At 35.1% G+C, this 21,644-nt stretch overlaps 1 protein-coding gene across 2 annotated transcripts in view; it reads left to right on the top strand.

Moving 5' to 3' along the window:
• The first annotated feature begins 508 nt into the window (after window positions 1-508).
• The window catches only part of DNAJC10 (DnaJ (Hsp40) homolog, subfamily C, member 10), a 55,285-nt gene continuing 34,149 nt past the window's right edge, over window positions 509-21,644 (top strand). Inside the window, exons 1-11 of one of the 2 annotated variants that reach the window (XM_011956688.1) lie at window positions 509-760; window positions 1,293-1,349; window positions 2,200-2,549; window positions 4,244-4,406; window positions 6,447-6,497; window positions 13,290-13,372; window positions 13,579-13,710; window positions 14,882-14,975; window positions 16,058-16,135; window positions 17,527-17,570; window positions 21,229-21,366. In XM_011956688.1, coding sequence (XP_011812078.1) covers window positions 2,346-2,549; window positions 4,244-4,406; window positions 6,447-6,497; window positions 13,290-13,372; window positions 13,579-13,710; window positions 14,882-14,975; window positions 16,058-16,135; window positions 17,527-17,570; window positions 21,229-21,366 — 987 coding nt within the window. In that variant the 5' untranslated portion in view covers window positions 509-760; window positions 1,293-1,349; window positions 2,200-2,345. The remainder of the gene's footprint in view (window positions 761-1,292; window positions 1,350-2,199; window positions 2,550-4,243; window positions 4,407-6,446; window positions 6,498-13,289; window positions 13,373-13,578; window positions 13,711-14,881; window positions 14,976-16,057; window positions 16,136-17,526; window positions 17,571-21,228; window positions 21,367-21,644) is intronic. The other variant, XM_011956689.1, reaches the window with a different exon arrangement.

Genomic DNA, 21,644 nt, shown 5'->3' with positions numbered 1-21,644 from the left:
TTGTTGATACACACACTTACACAAAATTGTAAATGTTTTAATTTCCTTCAAGTTTCCTACTGCTTCTTCGGTCCGCTAGCCTGATACTGCAATCAGTGTCGCTTCAAGCAAGTTCTTTCTCCGCCAAATTTCGCCTTTCGGCCTCACTCACCCATCACCCAAACAAATCCTCCAAAGCTCCGTTTTCCCTTTAAAAGAGTCTCAGGGAAGTCAACCCCAAAACCCGCCCTCTGGGTTTCCCCGTCACCCTGGCAACGGAAGCAGGAAGAGGCGGGATTCGCCATCCACCGTCCCCGCCCAAGGCAGGCGCCAGCCGCATTGGTGAGGGGGCGCGGGCGGCTTGGCCAGTACACTTCCCTCAGCTCCGGGTTGGAGCCGGAGCCGGAGCCGGATCCCGCGCACGCGGCCACGTCAACCTAAACTTACACCGCCCTCTCCACCCCACTGCCGCCGCCGTGCCGGCTAGGCCCGCAGCGAGTCTCCCAGGCAGCGTCCTCCACGCCTTTCCCACAATGCTCCGCGCCAGGCCCCGCCCCGACTCGCCTTGGAGACCGGCGCGTGAGGAGCTGACGGGTGCCGGCCGCGCGCTAGTAGTGGCCGGTGGGGCTGGACCTTCCCCATCCCGTGCGCCGCGGCTGGGCTGTCTGAGCGTGCGTGTGCTTCTCTCCCGCACGCGGTGCTTGGGCTCAGCCAGGCAGGGTCCGCCGCCAGGGTTTGAGGATGGGGGAGTAGCTGCAGGAAGCGAGCCCGCGATGGCAAGGTGGGCATGGGCCCGGGGCCAGGGCTTTGCTGGAGCCGGTGGTGGCCGGGGCCCTCCGGTCAGGGAGGGGCGGAATGGCTGAGCGCCTGAACCCCCCTTCCTCTGCGCTCCTATGACCTGGGTGTTGTGTTCTCGCTCCCCACCTTCCTCCTCACTGTTATCCACACCACCCTTCCTCTGCCCAGTGGTTCCCTCTCAGTTACTTACACTTTCTGCCTGAGTCCGACCTGAGACTTCAGACACCAGCGACTCCTGACAGCCCTGTTGCCCCGTATCTCCATCTTTCCCCGTCTCCCCTGTCCCACTCTGCAGTGATGGCAACGCGAAAGCTTTAGCCTTGCATTTACCTGGCGCTTCCACCTGCCCAGTAGCTCGGGCCACGGGCAGTTCGGTCACCCCCACGCTAAGAACAACCCCTGGGCGAGAAACATCTTATCCCAAAGGGTTGATTGAGACTGTGGCCTCTCTTTTTCTGATGGTTGTTTTCTTGTTTGGATACTTGCTAATCTCTACATCATTATATTTTTCAAAGGTATATTTTTGTGGAATGAAAAGGAAGTATTAGAAATGAACTGAAGATCATTCACAGGTAAAGAGAAGAATTTAAAAATAGACATTTAGGATTAGATGAAAAACAGAGAAATGAGGTGCAAGGAGAGTTAGATTTTTCAAAGCATTAGGAGATCTTTGGAACTAAAATATAGTGGTTGAAATGTGATATGATGAAGTAATGATTGTTTTTGCCCTGCAGAGAGTATGTCTAACCTGTTCCCTTCTCTTTTTGTTTTTTGTTTTTACTTACACCAAACATGAACTTTGCAATAAAATTACACTGGTAACTTACAATTATTTTTCTACTCTTTTTAGAAAATGGCCTCTGCTTAAATTCAATATAAGCACCTTCTGAGAAAACTCCGGGAAAAAGATCGACTGCTGTGTAGATTGTCTATTATAACAATACACTTCACTGCCATTTCCGGTAGGGTTATATGAAAAATAACCCTATATTTCCTTCTAGTCCCTCACAAGGACATTTCCTACAAGTGAATTCTGCTGAAAATGAAAATTAGACAGCTTTAGGGGGTAAAGAAGTAGCTAAAAGGAAGAACTATTAAAGGCAAAGCTAAAACTGAGTAGAAAGAGGAAGGACATGTAACTTATTGCCACCTTTGTGTTCTGATGCTCGTCAGAGGTCTTTAGACTCAATGTATAAATTGCTGAGTGTGTGTTCTAGCTAGTTACTACCACTCATGACCTTTTATCTGCTATCTTCAGTGATTTCACAAATCTAACTACAAGAACGTAGAAAGAACGTGGGTCATTCACACTGATTTGCCATTTAATGGAGATTGTAATGCTGACCATGTTCTTTGATAAATACATTGTGCTATTATTGTTTAGTTCAAAATGTATTTTAACTGCCTGCTTTTCTTTCTTAGATTAATATTTTTGGGGACAGATTTGTGATGCTTGATTCACCCTTGAAGTAATGTGGACAGAAGTTCTCAAATTTGCATATTACATCAACTAGAACCAGCAGTGAATCCTAATGTTCACTTAAATCAGAACTTGCATAAGAAAGAGAATGGGAGTCTGGTTAAATAAAGATGACTATATCAGAGACTTGAAAAGGATCATTCTCTGTTTTCTGATAGTGTATATGGCCATTTTAGTGGGCACCGATCAGGATTTTTACAGTTTACTTGGAGTATCCAAAACTGCAAGTAGTAGAGAAATAAGACAAGCTTTCAAGAAATTGGCATTGAAGTTACATCCTGATAAAAACCCGGTAGGTAAACGTTTGTTTTTAAAAATATTTGATTTTATTTTTAGTACATTTTGATATTTATTTAAATTGCTTTAAATGATCGAATGCTTAAGAATAATCACATGTCAAAGTTATAATTCAACTTGTATGCTAGAAACAAAAGCACCAAAATGTTATGGATTATTTTGGATTATTTAGGAATGTCAGTACCAAAAATTCAGTTCCCTCTTAATTTGTGGACGAATTTCCAACAATTCTGTTGAAGACATTAACCCCAAAACAAATGATAATATCCATGAAGTAGTTGAAGTAGTTTTCTTATTAAAGTAGGTTAAGATCAAGTATTTTAGAACAGTTGCAAAAAATATTTTTTTAAAACTCAAGAGGGTATGACTTGCTAAAAATAGAAGTAATAGCTAATAATAGCATGTTTAACTTTGACTGTTTTCTTCCATGCACAAGTCCACAAACCAGTTAGAAAGTTTTATAAATTAATACTTGAGAGCAGCTGAATATAATGCCAGTCATAAATATTTATGTACCAATAACGTAAATCTTTCAAAACTAAATTCATTTGAATTTTTATGGTGTTTTTGTAATTAGTTGGTTATGTCTTAAGGAGATTTACCGTTCATCCTGAACAAGCAGAAGATGTAGTTATAATTTTTTCTAGGTAGAAGTTTTAAAATAGGATTATTTTATTTCATTGCAAAAAGCTGAGCAAGAGAAACAATATTTCTTTAAAACCCTTCTTTAGTTGATTATCTTTTCCTGAGATCCACATTTAAGTTTTTTTTTAAGTTTTTCTTTAAAATTTCAAATAATGATTTTTAAGTTTCCATATAAAAGATAGTAGACCTTCTATCATCCAAGTATTTAAATGAAAGCATCCTTCAGAGACAAATTTTATGAAACACAGTAACAAGGAAGAAACACTTCCAACCCAATTTTGGATTGTTTTCTTCTTTTTTTTTTTTTTTTGAGACGGGTTCTCACTCTCTTGGCCAGACTGGAGTGCAGTGACGCCATCTCGGCTTACTGCAACTTCTGCCTCCCAGGCTTAAGCGATTCCCCTGCTTCACCCTCCCAAGTAGCTGGGATTACAGTCGTGCGTCACTACTGCCCAGCTAGTTTTTGTGTTTTTAGTAGAAACGGGGATCTCACCATGTTGGCCAGGCTGGTCTCGATCTCCTGACCTCAAATGATCCACCCTCCTGGGCCTCCCAAAGTAGTGGAATCAGTTTTGGGGTGTTTTCTGATATTGGCTTTTATGTAATTATTTGATGGATTGGGGCACATCCTTTTTAAATAAGTTGATTTTGCCTTAAATAGAAAAATAACCTATAAATGTATTGATTTATAATTGTTATAGGAGCAATAAATATGAAATTAAGAGTTTCAACAGGCTTATTACTTTCACTCAGCTGCATTTTTTAGGAAAAATAACTTACATGGTCTGATAACGTCTGTCAACCTTTTGAAGAGTCAATTATTATTTCATTACTTTTCTTACTTTTTTTTTTTTTGAAGATTATAGTTTCTCAAAAAATACTTCATTTCGACCCATGGTAACTCATGTCATGTTGTATTACCCCTCCTCATGTTGGTATGTGGTCTCCCAGAAGTCACTAGATTAATTAAACCTACATATATTTTTTGAAGAAACTTGGATTGCGTATCTGAAATAATTGTATTATATCTAATATTTTTACCAGAATAACCCGAATGCACATGGTGATTTTTTAAAAATAAATAGAGCATATGAAGTACTCAAAGATGAAGATCTACGGAAAAAGTATGACAAATATGGAGAAAAGGGACTTGAGGATAATCAAGGTGGCCAGTATGAAAGCTGGAACTATTATCGTTATGATTTTGGTAAGGTGATACAATATTACTTATGAAATGTTTTTTATCTGAGTAAAAGAAAAGTGAATTCTGTTTCACCACTTAGGTTATATATTTAATATGTGTCACTTTGATTAGCTCCTTTTAATTTGCTGTGGGAGTGAAATTTAAAAGGAAAGTCAGTGGGTATACAGAGATCTGTACAGATATGAAGTTGTGTTGGTCAAATCTTGTTAAATACTTTTAAAATAAGGATTGTTATTTAATAAAAAATATGCATTCATGACATTTCACTTAGCAATGGATTGTATGTAGGAAATTGGTCCCATGAAATTATAATACCATATTTTTACTGTACCTTTTCTATGTTTAAATACAAAGATACTTATCATTGTGTTACAGTTGCCTACAGTATTCAGCAGTAACATGCTGTACAGGTTTGCAGCCTAGATGTGTAGTAAGGTATACTATCTAGGTTTGTGTAAGTACACTGTGTGATGTTTTTGCAACAACAAAATTCCCTAACAACATATTTCTCAGAATGTGTCCCCATTAGTAAGTGATGTATGACTATATATTTGCATTAGGGGTAGTTAAATATTTCTTTCAGTATTTTTTAGTATTGAATAATATTTCTTTCAGTATATTTTAGAGCATCATATTTTCCAAGCAAGGCTAAACTTTAATAATGATCTCTTCAATAGAAATGTTATCCTTCTCATATGGAACCCTTATTGATGTTTTAAGGTGTTTTGGCCTTCGGTTGACATTAAGGTCAATACCTTGAAACATTATCAATAAAGATTCCATATGAGAAGGACGAAAGGTGTTCTTTTTCTTAAACATGAAGGAAAAAATAAGGTGGAAGGAGGAAACAAAGTAAAGGAACCAAGGAAGAAAGAATGTAAACACACAGTATTTTAAATTTATATCTGGAGGATTTGCTTTTAGTAAATATAAATTTTCTTTTCAAAATAGTATTTTCTTTTTTTTTTTTTTTTTGAGACGGAGTCTTGCTCTGTCGCCCAGGCTGGAGTGCAGTGGCCGGATCTCAGCTCACTGCAAGCTCCGCCTCCCGGGTTTACGCCATTCTCCTGCCTCAGCCTCCCGAGTAGCTGGGACTACAGGCGCCCACCACCTCGCCCAGCTGATTTTTTGTATTTTTTAGTAGAGATGGGGTTTCACCGTGTTAGCCAGGATGGTCTCGATCTCCTGACCTCGTGATCCGCCTGTCTCGGCCTCCCAAAGTGCTGGGATTACAGGCTTGAGCCACCGCGCCTGGCCAAAAAATAGTATTTTCAAGTATTTTCTCTACACCTCGATAGTCTATATCAAGAGTTAGCAGACTACGTTTCATAGGCCAAATCTGGCTTGCCATTTGCTTTTATAAATAAAGTTTTATTGGAATGCAATTACATTCATTTGTGTACATAACATATATGACTTCTTTCACAGCTTGAGAGCAGAGTTGAGAAGCTGTGACAGAAGCCATACATCCCAGAAAGCCTACAAAAGTTGTATTTACTAAATATTTGTGTCTGCATCTGCAAATATTCTAAACTTTTTAGCAGAAGATATTCTAACATGATACCATGTATTAAAAACCATATAATCTGAAAATTGAATGAGGTCTGTAGTCTAGTTAACAGTGTACCACTCTCAATTTCCTGGTTTTTGATATTGTACTATAGCTAATTAACATGTCACCATTAGAGGAAGGTGAGTAAAAAGTACACAAGAGTCTATATTTTTGCACCTTCCTGAATCTAATTATTTTTAAAACCATAATATAAATTTTCTATGGAGATGAAATTATGTGAATATTAGGAACTCTACCACACACACACCTATGAGAGTCTGTATCAAAATTCTAGTATCTTTAGATCACCCTAAATATATTGATAGTATTATTTACTTTTTTTCCACTTAGGTTGTTGCATATTCTCTAAGTTTGAAGTTTAATATAGTAGTTTGATTTTTTTTGATGATTAAAACGAGTAATCTATTTTTATGTGGCAATTTATATAGTGAAGTTTTGATTTTATAATTTTTATATACTTTTAAAATTAGGTATTTATGATGATGATCCTGAAATCATAACATTGGAAAGAAGAGAATTTGGTAAGTTTGTGGGCTTAAGGTTTTATGAAACTTAATACTAAGTTCGATCTCATCTGAAACTCTTGGGGATATATATGTTTGAAATTTAGAAATCTTTTGGATTTTTGAACAGTAATAATGTAATATACTGTATATTAAATATTTCTAGCAGAATGTGGAGAAGTGTACCATAATAAAAACATTAATATTTCTGTAGCAAAATGTGTAAGTATATACTAAATAAAAGAAATTTAAAAATCAGTTCAGATCAGGTTTGGATGCCAAGTGAGCTTGCTACAAACTTACAGCAAAATTTCTTAGAGCTTTTTGATTTTAGAGTTTTTGATAAAAGTATAGTTGTTTTGGAAGTAGATTTAATTTGATTGGCAACTTGTGTGAAATGCCCATAAAAATACAGTTCTGCATTTTCCATTGCATTTAAGAAAATTGTATACCAGAATAGATTCTTACACTTTCATTCCTTTGTACGGTAATAATAGGTTTATTTTTTATACTTCAAAGCAATAAATTATACTTCAAATCAAATTTCAATTTTATATTACTCTATCACAATTGCATTTAATTTGGAAAACTAAAATATGCATGGGCACAGTGGCTTACACCTGTAATCCCAGCACTTTGGGAGGCCAAGGCGGGCGGATCACTTGAGATCAGGAGTTAGAAACCAGCCTACTCAACGTGGGGAAAACCCGTCTCTACTAAAAATACAAAAATTAGCTGGGCGTGGTGGCACCCACCTATAATCCCAGCTACTCAGGAGGCTGAGGCACAAGAATCGCGTGAATCTGGGAGTCGGAGGTTGCAGTGAGCCATGATGGCACCACAAAAAAAAAGAAAACTAAAGTAGCCTACCAGTCACAAAAAATACATATAAATCTATATAATGTTTTTCATATATTATTATTGTTAAAAATTTATTACAGCTACTTGATTTTATACAGTTCGTTCCTTCTAAGCAAGGGTGGCTTTTTTTGTTTTTTTTTTTTTTGAGACGGATTCTTGCTTTGTCGCCTAGACCAGAGCGCAGTGGCACAAACTTGGCTCACTGCAACCTCTGCCCCCTGGGTTTAAGCGATTCTCCTGCCTCAGCCTCCCGAGTAGCTGGGATTACAGGTGCCCACTACCATGCCCACCTAATTTTTGTATTTTTAGTAGAGACGTGGTTTCACCATGTTGGCCAGGCTGGTCTCAAACTCCTGACCTCAGGCGATCCACCCACCTTGGCCTCCCAAAGTGCCAGGATTACAGGCATGAGCCACCATGCCTGGCCAAGGGTGGCATTTTAATCTTAATTTCTACATCATGCTGGTAAGCTCTACATATAAAATAGCTGTTCAATGTGTTACTTTGTCAAAAGCCTTCTACAGGAACACTTGAACATGTTCTAAGTGAATAGAAAAATATATCTTTCCTATATTCTGCAAATAAAATAAGACAATTTGATTCATTTGCATTGTTAATAGAATTAATGCTCATGTCACAAGCTGGTAGAATCATAACTCTGTTGTGTGAGTTATATAAACCTATACCTGTTCCTGTGTGGTTTTTATTGTCTCTCATCTCCCAATACATCAGTAAGTGTTTTGTGAACCAGTGAGTCAGAAACACATTGGAATTACAGGTAGAGGAACTGAACAAAACTTGCAAGCTTACTAGTCCATGAGTCTACCTAGAATGAGACTTCACTGATAATTATATTGTATATGGGTTCATGCTTTTTCAGATGTGTCACTATGCAGAAAAGCTTAAGAACTGCTAATAGTTCATATAGAACCCTAAATGGTAGTTCAAGATAAATTGCAGCCACAAAACTTCAGAGATAATTCATAAATAATTAACCTTGCTTGATGAGAGGAATGAGCAAGAGCATTGTTGTGATAGAGAAGGACCCTCTTGTGAAGCTTTCCCAGGCATTTTTCTGCTTAGCAGATGGTATCATTTCTGACTCTCTAGAAAGTCAACAAGCAAATGCCTTCTAAGCTCTTCTGTTATATTTAGCATAGGTTAAGTAGGTTTAGTCAATTCTGACAGCTACTTTAAACTCTGAAAGAATAAAATAAGAGACCTACATAATATGGTAAGGATTGTGGGGATTAAATTTAATCTAAGGCCTAAGTAAGACATTACCTTGGAAAATCATTTTGTTTGAAAAGATTGAGTTTTTTTTTTAACAATTCAAAACATTAATAAATATTTACTAAAATTATAGATTTGAACAACATGTAGTATCTAGCCAATAGTACATTTTATATTTTATCTGTAAAATGACCTGATGCAAGGTACAAATTTTACTCACTTAAAAAATTTAACATTGTAAAAATGAGCTTTCACATTCAAGATAAAAAGACGAGGATAATTTGCTTTGGGTTAAAGGATTTCCATATAATTCCATGTTAAAATTAGTTATTAGTTATTTTAAAATAAAAATTTCAGAAATTACCATAACACATTAAATCATACATGGTATTCTAAATATGTGCAATTAATTCAGACTAATTAGAAACAGGTGCAGGACTCAGTGTTCACCTACATTTCAAGTATAAGATAGACCTGTGGGAAAACAGTTCATCTGTACATTACAGGCAAAGTAATTAGACTTTACTTTCCTAACAGAAGCTATTAACTATAGTTTTATGTGTATTAACAGACAATACCTCTAGTTGTATAGTTTAGAAGTGGAACGTTGCATTTTGAAATGTAATTCTATTCTGGGTCACTGTTACGCACAACATCCCATTGAGCTGTGATGATACAGTATGAAAAATATTTTAACTTTATTCTTATTACTCAGCAATCAGTGGGACCTCAGCAAATATGAGAAGTGCTCCATGAAGACAAAGTACAAGTGTACCTCATTTTATTAGACTTTGCTTTATTGCACTTCACAGATAATGCCTTTTTCTTTCTTTTTTTTTACAAATTGAAGGTTTTTAGCAAAACCCTATATCAAGCAAGTCTTGTCAGCTCAACATGTTTCCAATAGCATGTGCTCACTTCATGTCTCTGTGTCACATTTTGGTATCCAAACTTTTTCACTATTATTCTGTCTGTTACGATGATCTGCAGTCAGTGATCTTTGATGTTACTATTGTAATCATTTTGGAGTGTGCCCATAGGATGGCAGACTTAATGTTTGTGTCTATTCTGACTGCTCCCTCTTCCTTCTCCCTTTTCTCTCCTTCTTCTTGGGCCTCCCTACTCCCTGAGATAAAACATTACTGAAATTAAGCCAATTAATAACTACAGTGACCTCTAAGTGTTCAAGTGGAAGAGATGCATGTCTCTCATTTTAAATCAGAAGCTAGAAATGGTTAAGCTTAGTGAGGGAGGCGTATCAAAACCCAAGATAGGCTAAAAGGCCTCTTTTGCTCGTTAAATTTATAAATGCAACATAGAAAGTAAAGGTGCTACTCCAGTGAACGTGCTAATGATAAGAACACAGAACAGCCATATTGCTAACATGGAGAATGTCTTAGTGGTCTGGGTAGATGAGATCACCCACAACATCCCGTTAGCAAAAGCGTAACCAAAGAAAGGCCTAATTCTTTCCAATTTTGTGGAGGCTGAGAGAGATGAGGAAGCTGCAGAAAAAAGTTTGAAGCTAGAATAGATTGGTTCATGAGGTTTAAAGAAAGTAGCCATCTCCATAATGTCAAAATACAAGATGAAGCAGCAAGTGCTGACATAGAAGCTGCAGCAAGTTTTCCAGAAGATCTACCTAAGATCATTGATGAAGATGGCTATACTAAACAACAAATTCTCATTGTAAATGAGACAGCCTTCCATTGGAAGAAGATGCTATCTGGGACTTTCATAGCTAGACAGAAGTCAATGCCAAGCTTCAAAGGATGGGCTGACTCTTGTTAGGGGCCAGTGCAGTTGGTAACCTTAAGTTGAAACCAGTGCTCATTTTATGAAAAACCATTAAGAATTAGGCTAAATCGGTTCTGCTCTGTAAATGTAACAACAAAGCCTGGATGACAGCACATTATTTTATGAATATTTTAAGCTTTCCATTGAGACGTACTACACAGAAAAAAAGATTTCTTTGGAAATATTAGTGCTCATTGACAGTGCGCCTAGTTACCCAAGAGCTCTGATGGAGATGTACAAAGAGAATAATGTTTTTTTCCATGCCTGTTAACACAGTATCCATTCTGCAGCCAATAGATCAAGGAGTAATTTCGACTTTCAAGTCATACTCTCTAAGAAATACATTTCACAAGACTCTACCTGCCATAGATAGTGATTCCTCTGATGGATCCAGGCAAAGTAAATTGGAAACCTTCTAGAAAGGAGTTGCCATTCTAGTGTCATTAAGAACATCTGTGATTCATGGAAGGAGGTCAGAATATCAGTGTTACAGGCATTGGGAGGAAAGTCATTCCAACCTTCATGGATGACTGAGGGGTTCAAGGCTTCAGTGGAGAAAGTAACTGCAGCTGTGATAGAAATAGCAAGAGAACTGGAGCCTGATTATGTGACTGAATTACTGCAATCTCATTATAAAACGTGGGGCGGTGAGGAGTTGCCTCTTACGGATGAGCAGAGAAAGTGGTTTCCTGAGATGGAACCTACTCCTGGTGAAGGTCCTGTAAACAATGTTGATATGACAACAAAGGATTTAGAATATTACATTGATAAAGCAGCAACAGGGTGTTTGAGGCCAATTTTGACTCCAATTTTGAAAGAAGTTCTGTGGGTCAAATGCTATCAAACAGCATTGCATGCTTCAGAGAAAATCTTTCAGGAAAGGAAACATCAGTCAATGTGGCAAACTTCTTTGTCGTCTCATTTTAAGAAATTGCCACAGCCACCCCAACCTTAACCACCACCACCATGATCAGTCAGCACCCATCAACATCATGACATGCATGACTTGCTGAAAGGCTCAAATGACTGTTAATGTTAGCATTTTTTACCAATAAAGTTATTTTTTGTTCCTTGGTTTGTTTGGGTTTTTTTTTTTTTTTAAGAGATAGGGTCTCACTCTGTCATCCCAGCTGGAGAGTTCAGCAGCAGGATAATAGCTCACCACAGCCTTGAACGCCTGGGCTGAAGCGATCCTGCCACCTCAGTCTCCCGACTAGCTGAGACTGCAGGCACGTGCCACCATGCCCAGCTATTTTTGTAGAGACAGGATTGTGCTGTGTTGCCCAGGCTGGTCTCAAACTCCTGGGCTCAAATGATCCTTCTGCCTCAGCCTCCCAAAATGCTAGGATGACAAGCATGAGCCACTGTGCCCAGCCTATTTTTTAATTAAGGTATGTGCATTGTTTTGTTGTTGTTGTTGTTGTTAGACATAATGCTCTTACAAAATAGATTATAGTATAGTGTAAATATAACTTTTTTATGCACTGGAAAACCAGAAAATGTGTGTGACTCCTTTTTGTGATACTTGCTATGTTGTGATTTGGAAACAAACTCGCAATATCTGAGGTATGCCTGTTAGCAGGGTAGGAGACATTTTCACTACAAACAAAGTTTTATGTCAAATACCATTCAAATTTGTTTTACAGCATATTTTTATTTAAGACTTATGAACAGTAATACCTTGTGTAATTGTTTTCTATTTTTGTATAAAAATACCTCATTACTTGTTTATAGCTGATAAGATAATCCCTTCTTTCATTAAAGTTTGCATTAATTCTATTAATATTTTTACCTAAATTTGTACTGGCTTGTGGTCTAAACCAATATGGCAATTTTTTCCACCACCTCTATAGAATGGTCATTTGCCAGACTTTGAAAACACTGCCAAAGAACAGCTGATAGTTCTGAATTATACACCTTGCCTGTAATGTACAGATGAACTGTTTTCCCACAGGTCTATCTTATACTTGAAATGTAGATGAACCCTGAGTCCTGCACCTGTTTCTAATTAGCCTGAATTAGTTGCACATATTTAGAATACCATGTGTGATTTAATGTCTTACTGTAATTTCTGAAATTTTTATTTTAAAATAACTAATTTTAACATGAAATTATATGGAAATCCTTTAACCCAAAGCAAATTACCCTCGCCTTTTTATCTTGAATGTGAAAGTACATTTTTACAATGTTAAATTTTTTAAATGAGTAAAATTTGTAACTTGCATCAGGTCATTTTACAGATAATGTAAAATGTATTATTAGCTAGATATTATACATTGTTCAAATCTGTAATTTTAGCAAATATGTATTAATGTTTTGAATTGTTAAAAAAAAACCTCAACCTTTTCAAACAAAATGATTTTCCAAGGTAATGTCTTATTTAGGGCTTAGATTAAATTTAATCCCCACAATCCTTACTATATTATGTAAGTCTCTTTTTCTTTCAGAGTTTAAAGTAGCTGTCAGAATTGACTAAACCTACTTAACCTATGCTGCATATAATAGAAGAGCTTAAATCTCAGTCACTCTATTTGTCGTCTTTATTTCTTTCGTGCACACACACTCTTATGTGAGGCTTGGCTGCTGTTTCTTGTGCTGTCACTTTTTACAACTTTATGGCCATATTTATCTTGCAGTTTGAGGCTGCTTCTTTTTCAAGTGTGGGCATAGGAGAGTTTTTTTAAAAAGTTACTGTTGGTTTAACATTTGAAAATGTTTCTCGTGGCAAAAAAATTTTTTAATTTTTTAAGAATGTCATTTATGTAGAAGATATAGAAAAAAAAATTGCACAGAAAATGAGAAAGACAATATGAAAATTTTATGACTTTTTAAAATTCTGATCTCCACAAAAAGTTAACTAAAATATGCATGAACCTTTAGTAAATAATTCTAAGTTGTTTCCATTTTATTTATTTTTAGATGCTGCTGTTAATTCTGGAGAACTGTGGTTTGTAAACTTTTACTCCCCAGGCTGTTCACACTGCCATGATTTAGCTCCCACAGTACGTATTTTTCACATTCCCATTACTAGTTTTATTTCTAAGTGATCTGCAATTTATGTGTTAGAATTTTTTTCTATGAATAGTAGTTATCAAAAATAATTATCAAATACTTTCAAACGTCTAATTTAAAAATGTATAGCTTGGAGTGTGTTCAAGGGAAGAAAAGTGGTCTCATCAGAGAAATATGTTTTCTTTTTCTTTCATAGTGGAGAGACTTTGCTAAAGAAGTGGATGGGTTACTTCGAATTGGAGCTGTTAACTGTGGTGATGATAGAATGCTTTGCCGAATGAAAGGAGTCAACAGCTATCCCAGTCTCTTCATTTTTCGGTCTGGAATGGTAAGGGATAAAGTTAGCCTTTTTTAAATTTGTGAAACATTATAACAAGTTAAATACTAGAGAAAATACAGTATGTGGAATTTGCAGAACATTTTAAGTCTTGTTTTAGGTGCCATCTCACTGGTCTTCTGTGATAATAAACATTTTGGATTATGAATTTTTTTTTTTTTTGAGACAGAGTCTTGCTCTGTCACCCAGGCTGGAGTGCACTGGTCTATCTAGGCTCACTGCAAGCTCCACTTCCCATGTTCACGCCATTCTTCTGCCTCAGCCTCCCAAGTAGGTGGGACTACAGGCGCCTGCCACCTCGCCCGGCTAATTTTTTGTGTTTTTAGTAGAGATGGGGTTTCACTGTGTTAGCCAGGATGATCTCTATCTCCTAACCTCATGATCCGCCCGCCTCGGCCTTCTAAAGTGCTGGGATTACAGGCATGAGCCACCGCGCCCGGCCTGGATATTTTTAAACCCCATTACTTTGTGTTTTTGTTTTTGTTTTGAGACGGAGTCTCACTCTGTTGCCCAGGCTGGAGTGCAAGGGCGCGATCTCGGCTCACTGCAGCCTCTGCCTCCTGGGTTCAGGCAATTTTGCCTCAGCCTCCCGAGTAGCTGGGACTACAGGCACCCGCTCCTACGCCTGGCTAATTTTTGTATTTTTAGTAGAGACGGGGTTTCGCTATGTTGGCCAGGCTGGTCTTGAACTCCTGACCTCAGGTGATCTGCCCACCTCAGCCTCCCATAGTGCTGGGATTAAAGGTGTGAGCCACGGTGCCCAGCCAAACACCATTGACTTTGCTATATTTTAAAATTAAATGTTTGCCAATTTCAGTTTCTGTCTTAAGGAACATAATTTATACAATATGTATATTGTATTTTTTAGTTTACAAAGTATTTTACAAATATTGTCTCATTGAATGTAAAGCTCTGATACCTTTTTTCTTAGTTTCCAGTGATGAAACTGAAACCATTATAAATGGTATTATTAAAATGTCTTCCATAGAATCTGTGCTGTCAAGATTATCAGGATGTCGTTTGGAAATACATTCTGCTATTGAGAAATAGAACTTTGCTGCATTATTCAAGAAAATATAAAAATCAAACTCTTTGGTATTATTTTTACTGAGTTTTTAAAAGAAAAAGTAAAAGATGTTTCTCTTCTTCCAAAAACCAATAGGCCCCAGTGAAATATCATGGAGACAGATCAAAGGAGAGTTTAGTGAGTTTTGCAATGCAGCATGTTAGAAGTACAGTGACAGAACTTTGGACAGGTAATTTTATTTTCTTAATTTGCTTGATTTTCAGGGTATTTTGAAATTAGTATTTTGTTTTTAATGGCAATATTAACATTTTGGTCATAGTATTGAAATTTTAAAGTGTCTTTTCCATGTTTCTTAGAAGGGAATTGTGTCATTTACTCTGAACTCTGCTGAATTTAACAAACTAATTAGATTTGTACAGAAACAAACTATTGAGATATGGGAAATGGATATGAGATAGGGCTAGGGTAAGAAGACATCTCTCAAAGTGCAACTAAATATTTTGTAATACAAGTGTTTCATTGCTTTTTTAAGTATGCTTGTCAGTCAGTAAATTCAAACCTATTCTGTTTAAAGTTTAAAAATGCTTCTAATCTTAGGCTTTTAACTCATTAACTGCCTTTAGGCAGATTAAGCTATCCAGGAAATAATAGTATTCGTGGCTCAAGATGTTCATTTTTTTCATTGAGTAAAGTTACGTGTCAGAAACTATTAAATAGTAGGGTTGCAGTAGTAAAATACATAATCCTTGCCATCAGTGACTTCATTAGTGAGGAAAACATTAGTAAACAATTAAAATGCAATATAGTAACTATTGTTATAGAGCTTAAGGAAGCATAACATATGTAAAACAACCCGGTTGGGGAAAAGAGAGTTAGAAAATACTTCTTGAAAGAAGTAATTTCTAATCTGTCATGAAAATGAATAGGAAACCTTAGTAGATCACTGTGTATTTGGGGAACTGGCAATACTTCATGAATCTGACAAAAAGATGAATAATTGGGTCAAGTGGTATGGAGAAATACAATGTAGCTGGCTGAATAGGTAGACAAAGTTCAAGTGACAGGGGCCTAACTTGCCAATTTGAGTTTTTTTCTTAATGAAATAATGAATTTAGGTTTTATATGATGAAAAAATTGGAGAGCCATTGAAGGAATTTGTCATACTCAAGAGTATCTTTGGAAAGATAACTGGTAAAACTCAGAGTGGATTAGAAGAGGGTGAGATTAGAAAGGAAAAATTACTTAGAAGACTGTTTCCATTAGTAAAGGAGTAATAGGTGATCAGAATTTGCTTTTTTTTTTTTTTTTAAGGAAATTTTGTTAACGCCATACAAACTGCTTTTGCTGCTGGTATTGGCTGGCTGATCACTTTTTGTTCAAAAGGAGGAGGTAATATTTTTTAATTTTGTTGGAATTTTAGAGAACATGACATTTAAATTTTCAGTGACAGTTTTAAGTATGCTACTATAATTAATTATTAAGTACTTGAAACTACAGTGTATGCCCAATATTGCAATTGTTTTTCTTAATGAATATTTGCCTTTTTCATTATTTTACACATGAGGTTATTCATTTTTTATTGTGTTTTTTAATGTAATTTTACATTCAATTTTTTAATGTAATTCGTTTTTTAATGTTCTTATGTTTAGTGGACCAGTTTTTCAGCTTAAATAGACTCATGATAAATTGTACCTTCAGGTAGCCACAGATGTTATTTGACAGTTTGCAAAAACAACTAGTTGTTTACAGTTCTAACCCATCCCAAAATAATAATTTTTTGGAAATATAGACTTTGCTTCATGCATATGTATATCTCTCAAACGTACATAGATTTGCCTCATACAATTATATATTTGAAGATAACAGCTTCTTCTAGGAGCCTTTCCTTGAATAAATTGTGTTGAAAATTCAGTACTCTGCATAGCAAGCCACAAACTGTAACTGTGTTCAATCAGTGTGGTTGGTTAAAAATTGGTCCAAGATAACAAAATATTGTAACTCAATGTATTTGCATGTATTTAATCCCATCATGAGTCTTTTCCCCACATTTCATCTCTCAGCCTTCATGCTACTATATCAACCCATTACCCCATCCTGTAAGTCCTATGCTAGGAAGACACTGCCTTGCAGCAGAACGTCGGCCTTAAACTTAACTAATCACCAAGGGATTTTGTCTTATTTTGGCCTATTGCCCAAATTTCTGTTCTTCCACACATGAACAAAATTTCTTACACTCCCTGAGATTCTTTTACTTCTCACCTCAGGTAAATTGCTTTTCCCTGTCTTTGTAGGCTCTGTGATGCTATAGCTCTTTCTTCTAAATCTTCTCTCATTGTATTCTAGTGTTCATATTTACAGAACTTTCATAAAAATAGTGAAGGCACTATTTAAAGATTTTATTGTATTTTGAGGATCCTTTACATACTCTTATCAAATATCTGTTACATTTTATTTTCCCCCAATTATGAGATCTCTTGGATAAAACGGATTGTTGATAGGAGGAGAGATTGAGAGTATTATCCTAAAGAGAGAAAATTACTCTTTTCGTCTATAGCTAGAAATCCTAGAAATTAAAGGGAGAGAATGAAAGAATGAGAGAGAGAGAGTGAGGGAGCGAGGGAGAGTGTGTGTGTGTGTGTGTAAGTAGAAGGATTTCCATAGAGTCCAGCTCAATTAATTGCCTTCGAATGAACATGGTAATTTGGGGGAAAGGCAAATGCAAGTATTTTCATTAGGCTTCATAAAGGTAAAACTGCCTCATAAGGTTTTTTTGTCCCCAGATTGTTTGACTTCACAGACACGACTCAGGCTTAGTGGCATGTTGGTAAGCATCAATCATTTTGTAAAATTATATCACCATGTAAAGAAACACATTTAGAAATTGATTTGAAACGTTTTCTTCCCTTGTTTCTTGAACATTTAACTCACCTATTTGTAATCTTATTTTCTGATGACTGTATTCATAGCTGTGTGTTTTTTTCAGAATAATTAGCTACGTTCAATAAATTTTGACGTATTCTAAGTGTCATTTACTTTTTAATTATTCTGCAATTTATAAATTCCTCTTCAACTGAAGTTACATGTTAGTGTTTTTGTCATTTCCAAACTTTATTTTTTGTTTTCTTTTTTAGTCATTTTTAAATTTATTTCACTCTCAGGTTATGGCTTGGAAGTAGTCTGAGTGATGTTGATTTTTTAACACCATTGAAATACCCTTTGTGGCTTTGTGGCTTGACACTTTGTCAGTTGTGAAAATTGTGGAAATTCTTTGTGAGCTTGAATCTAATAATATCTTCTATGTTAGGTGTAATATTGTATTTATTAGATCAGATTTATTAATCATGTATTTATTTTTGGACTGCATGATCTGTAATTTCTAAGAGGGATGTATTAAAATCTCTACTTTCAATCATTGATTTATCTCTTACATTTCTGTCAGTTCTTCCTTTACATATTTTGACATATTGTTGGCAGCAGTATGAACATTATATCCTTTGGCAGCTATTTATTTCTCTTTGTGCATTATGGATTTTTTTTACACAAATTCTGTTTTATTTGATAATAAAATCACTAACTTAGTATGCTTTTGTTTCATTCCCTTTCCTTATTTCACCCTATGCCTAAGCCTTTAGTTTTTCAACACTACACATTAGAATCACCTGAGGAGCTTTTAAAGATAATAAACAAACAAAACCAGGTCCCTCAGATCAATTAAATCAAAATATTTGAGGGTGGGGACTGAGCATTAGTATCTTTGTTTTTTTTTAATATTTGGTGATCGGAGTAATCGGCCTATATTTTTCCTTTTCAGTAAAGTCTGTGCGCTTTTAGCATCAAAGTTAGGCAGGCCTTTAAATGTGTTGGAAAGTATTCTCTCTTTTTCTCTTCTTTGGAAACAGTTTCTGTACAACTGGTATTATTTCTTTCTCAAAAAAAAATTTTTTTGGTAGAATTTATCAGGAAACCATCTGGGCCTGGAGTTGTCTTTGAATCCGTTTTTACAGACTTTTCTCCGATCTCTCTTGATTGATTGATTGATTGATTTTCTACTTCCTCTATTTGGTAAATTCTGTTTTTCTAAGACTTCGTTCTTTCTACCAAATGTCTAAATGTATTTGCTATAAAAATTGTACATAATATCCTATTTTTTTATATCTGTAGTATCTATAGTGATGTTCTTTCTTACTTTCTGATCATATTTTGTGTGTGTGTGTCATCTGTTTTTATTCTTATTCTGTCCAGGGAGAGGTTTTTTAAGCTTTGTAAGTCTTTTCAAAGTCTCAAGTTTTAGCTTTATTGATTTTTCTTTTTTTACTGCACGTTTCTTTATTTCATTGACTTAAGTACTATATTTCTTTCCCTCTACTTTTTTATGATTTAATTTACTGTTCTTGAATGATTACTTCATTGATCTTCAGGCTTTCCTTTCTAATATATGAATTTAGATTGTAAATTAGTACAACTTTAGGTACATCTTCTATTTTGATATATATAGTATTTTGATTATCAGTTCAAAATATGTTTTAATCTTCCATTTTTTTTCTCTTTGAATCACAGATTCTTTATTTTTTGTTCCTAATCATAAAGGGTATTTTTAAAAGTACTGTTGTTATTTTTTTGGCTAGCTTAATTCTACCGTGGATAATGAACATGGATTCAGTTTTTTTAAGTGGTTAGGCCTTTTTTCATGGCCCAATATGTGGTAAATTTTTATAAATGTTTCATGTGCATTTGGAAATGAATCCTGTAATTCACAAGTGCACATTTCTATAAAATCAGTTGGGTCCAATTTGTTAGCTATGTTGATCAAATCCTCTAGATCTTAATAATTTTATTGTCTGCCTATTCTATCAATAACAGAGAAGTGTCTTAATATCCTACACTACTTTGTGGATATTTCTATTTCCTTTGGTTTCTGTCAATTTTTATTTATTTTGATGTTTTGTTATTAGGTAGATATTAATTTAGAATTGTATGTTTTCTTGGTGATTTGAATCTCTAACCTGATGAAATAACCCTCTTTATCGCCTTTCATATGAGCCTTTTGCCTCCAAGTCTACCTTGACTGATACTAATATAGCTACACCAGCTTTCTTTTGTTTAATGTTGGCATTTTTCCATTTTTTACTGTCAGCCTTACTGTATCCTTATATTTATTAGCCTGCAATCAGCATGTAAGTAGGTTTTGTATTTATCTAGTTGCCATTCTTTATTTTAGTCCATTTACATTTAATATTATTCCTGATATAGTTGGCTTTATACTTACCATCTTGTTAGTTTTATATTTTTCCTACCTGTTTTCTAGTCCTTTTTCCTTTTTGCTTCTTTTGGATTAATCAAGTGATTTTTAAAATTTCATTTCCCATCTCTACTAGATCTTTAGTTACCCATTCTTTTATTGTTCATTTAATGGGTACCCTAGAAATTTTGTACATGTATCCTGACTTACTCATTTGTTACCTAATGCAAGAGTACTAAACAAATTATTTTACTACCGCTGAAACTTTGCTGTTACATATTTTAATCAAATATTTTTTGTAAGTTCTGTCTTAAATGCAGTTAAGTGAATAAATCTTAAGTGTACAACTTAATTTTTACATATATATGCTCCCATGTAACACCACCTAGATCAAGATCTATTCTTAGCTTTTAATTGTTTGTGATTTTCTGAAGTTTCATTATGATATACATAGGTCTGAGTTTCTTATTTATTCTGATTGAGATTAACTAGACTTCTTTATCACTATAGCTATGTTAATATCTTTCATCAGTTGTGGAAACCTGTCAGCTGTTATTTCATTTGTTTCTGTCTTATTCTCCCTTATCTTTCCAAGATCCCAGTTGAATGTATGTTAGAACTCTATTTGTTTACTAACTTGCCCAGTCCAAAAAATTTTTTCAGTAACTTAAGGTTCTGAGAAATGTACTTTTCGTGTAGGATTTTGGAGCTCACTAAAGGATTAGTTTAGCCACTGTAGATGAAAACTGGGGAGATACTAATTTAAATGCACATTATAGACACATACAGAGAATGTCTCATAAACTGTATAATTATTAAAAGGATAGCCATAATGAAAAGTCTTAAACAGTAGTTTGGTTTATTTTCTTTAACCTGAAAGACTATTGGACAGCTCACTTTCTATAAAAATTGTAAATGTAGTTTTTTGTGGATTCGTAGAAAGAATTATAAAAACTCGATTTCTACTATTAGGGAAAAAACATTTCTCAAGTTACTAAGTATCATTTTTTGCACTTAACATTTCTAAATTTATTAAGTAATTTATAATATTGGAAATATTATCTACTTTCAAGTATTTCTAATAATATTATAAATCTACTTAACTTTGCTATAGAACTAAGGCATGAAGTTTTAATTTTGTGGTAGAAAAATTGTGTTTTTAGCTAAGTAAAGCTCTAAATCCCTTTAACTTTTTGCCTCCTATTTACAACATGGTTTGTTTTCTGTTTCTTTTCCATTTTAGGATGGTCTTGTTAATGTAGGATGGATGGACTGTGCTACCCAGGATAACCTTTGTAAAAGCTTAGATATTACAACAAGTACTACTGCTTATTTTCCTCCTGGAGCCACTTTAAATAACAGAGAGAAAAACAGTATTTTGGTATGAATCACTTTAAACTAATTCCTTTACATATAATATACAAATGCACTCAAAAATAATACATTATTTTTGTAAGCAGTGAGCAAAGAAATGAACAATTTATATTGTCTTGTGGAACCCTTATTTAGAACAGATATGTAATTTCTGAGATTCTTTTTAATACATGCTTCAGATTATAAAATTTAAGGATTATTTTTAAACTGAAGATTACATTTCATTTAAAGTCATTACCTCTTTACCTTTAAAATTACCTTACATTTAAAACCATTTTTTTTTTT

This window comes from Colobus angolensis, unplaced genomic scaffold (genome assembly GCF_000951035.1).
Source record: "Colobus angolensis palliatus isolate OR3802 unplaced genomic scaffold, Cang.pa_1.0 Scaffold421, whole genome shotgun sequence".
NCBI lineage: Eukaryota > Metazoa > Chordata > Mammalia > Primates > Cercopithecidae > Colobus > Colobus angolensis.
Note: the sequence above shows the minus strand (reverse complement) of the source record. Positions and strands in the feature narration are given on the sequence as shown.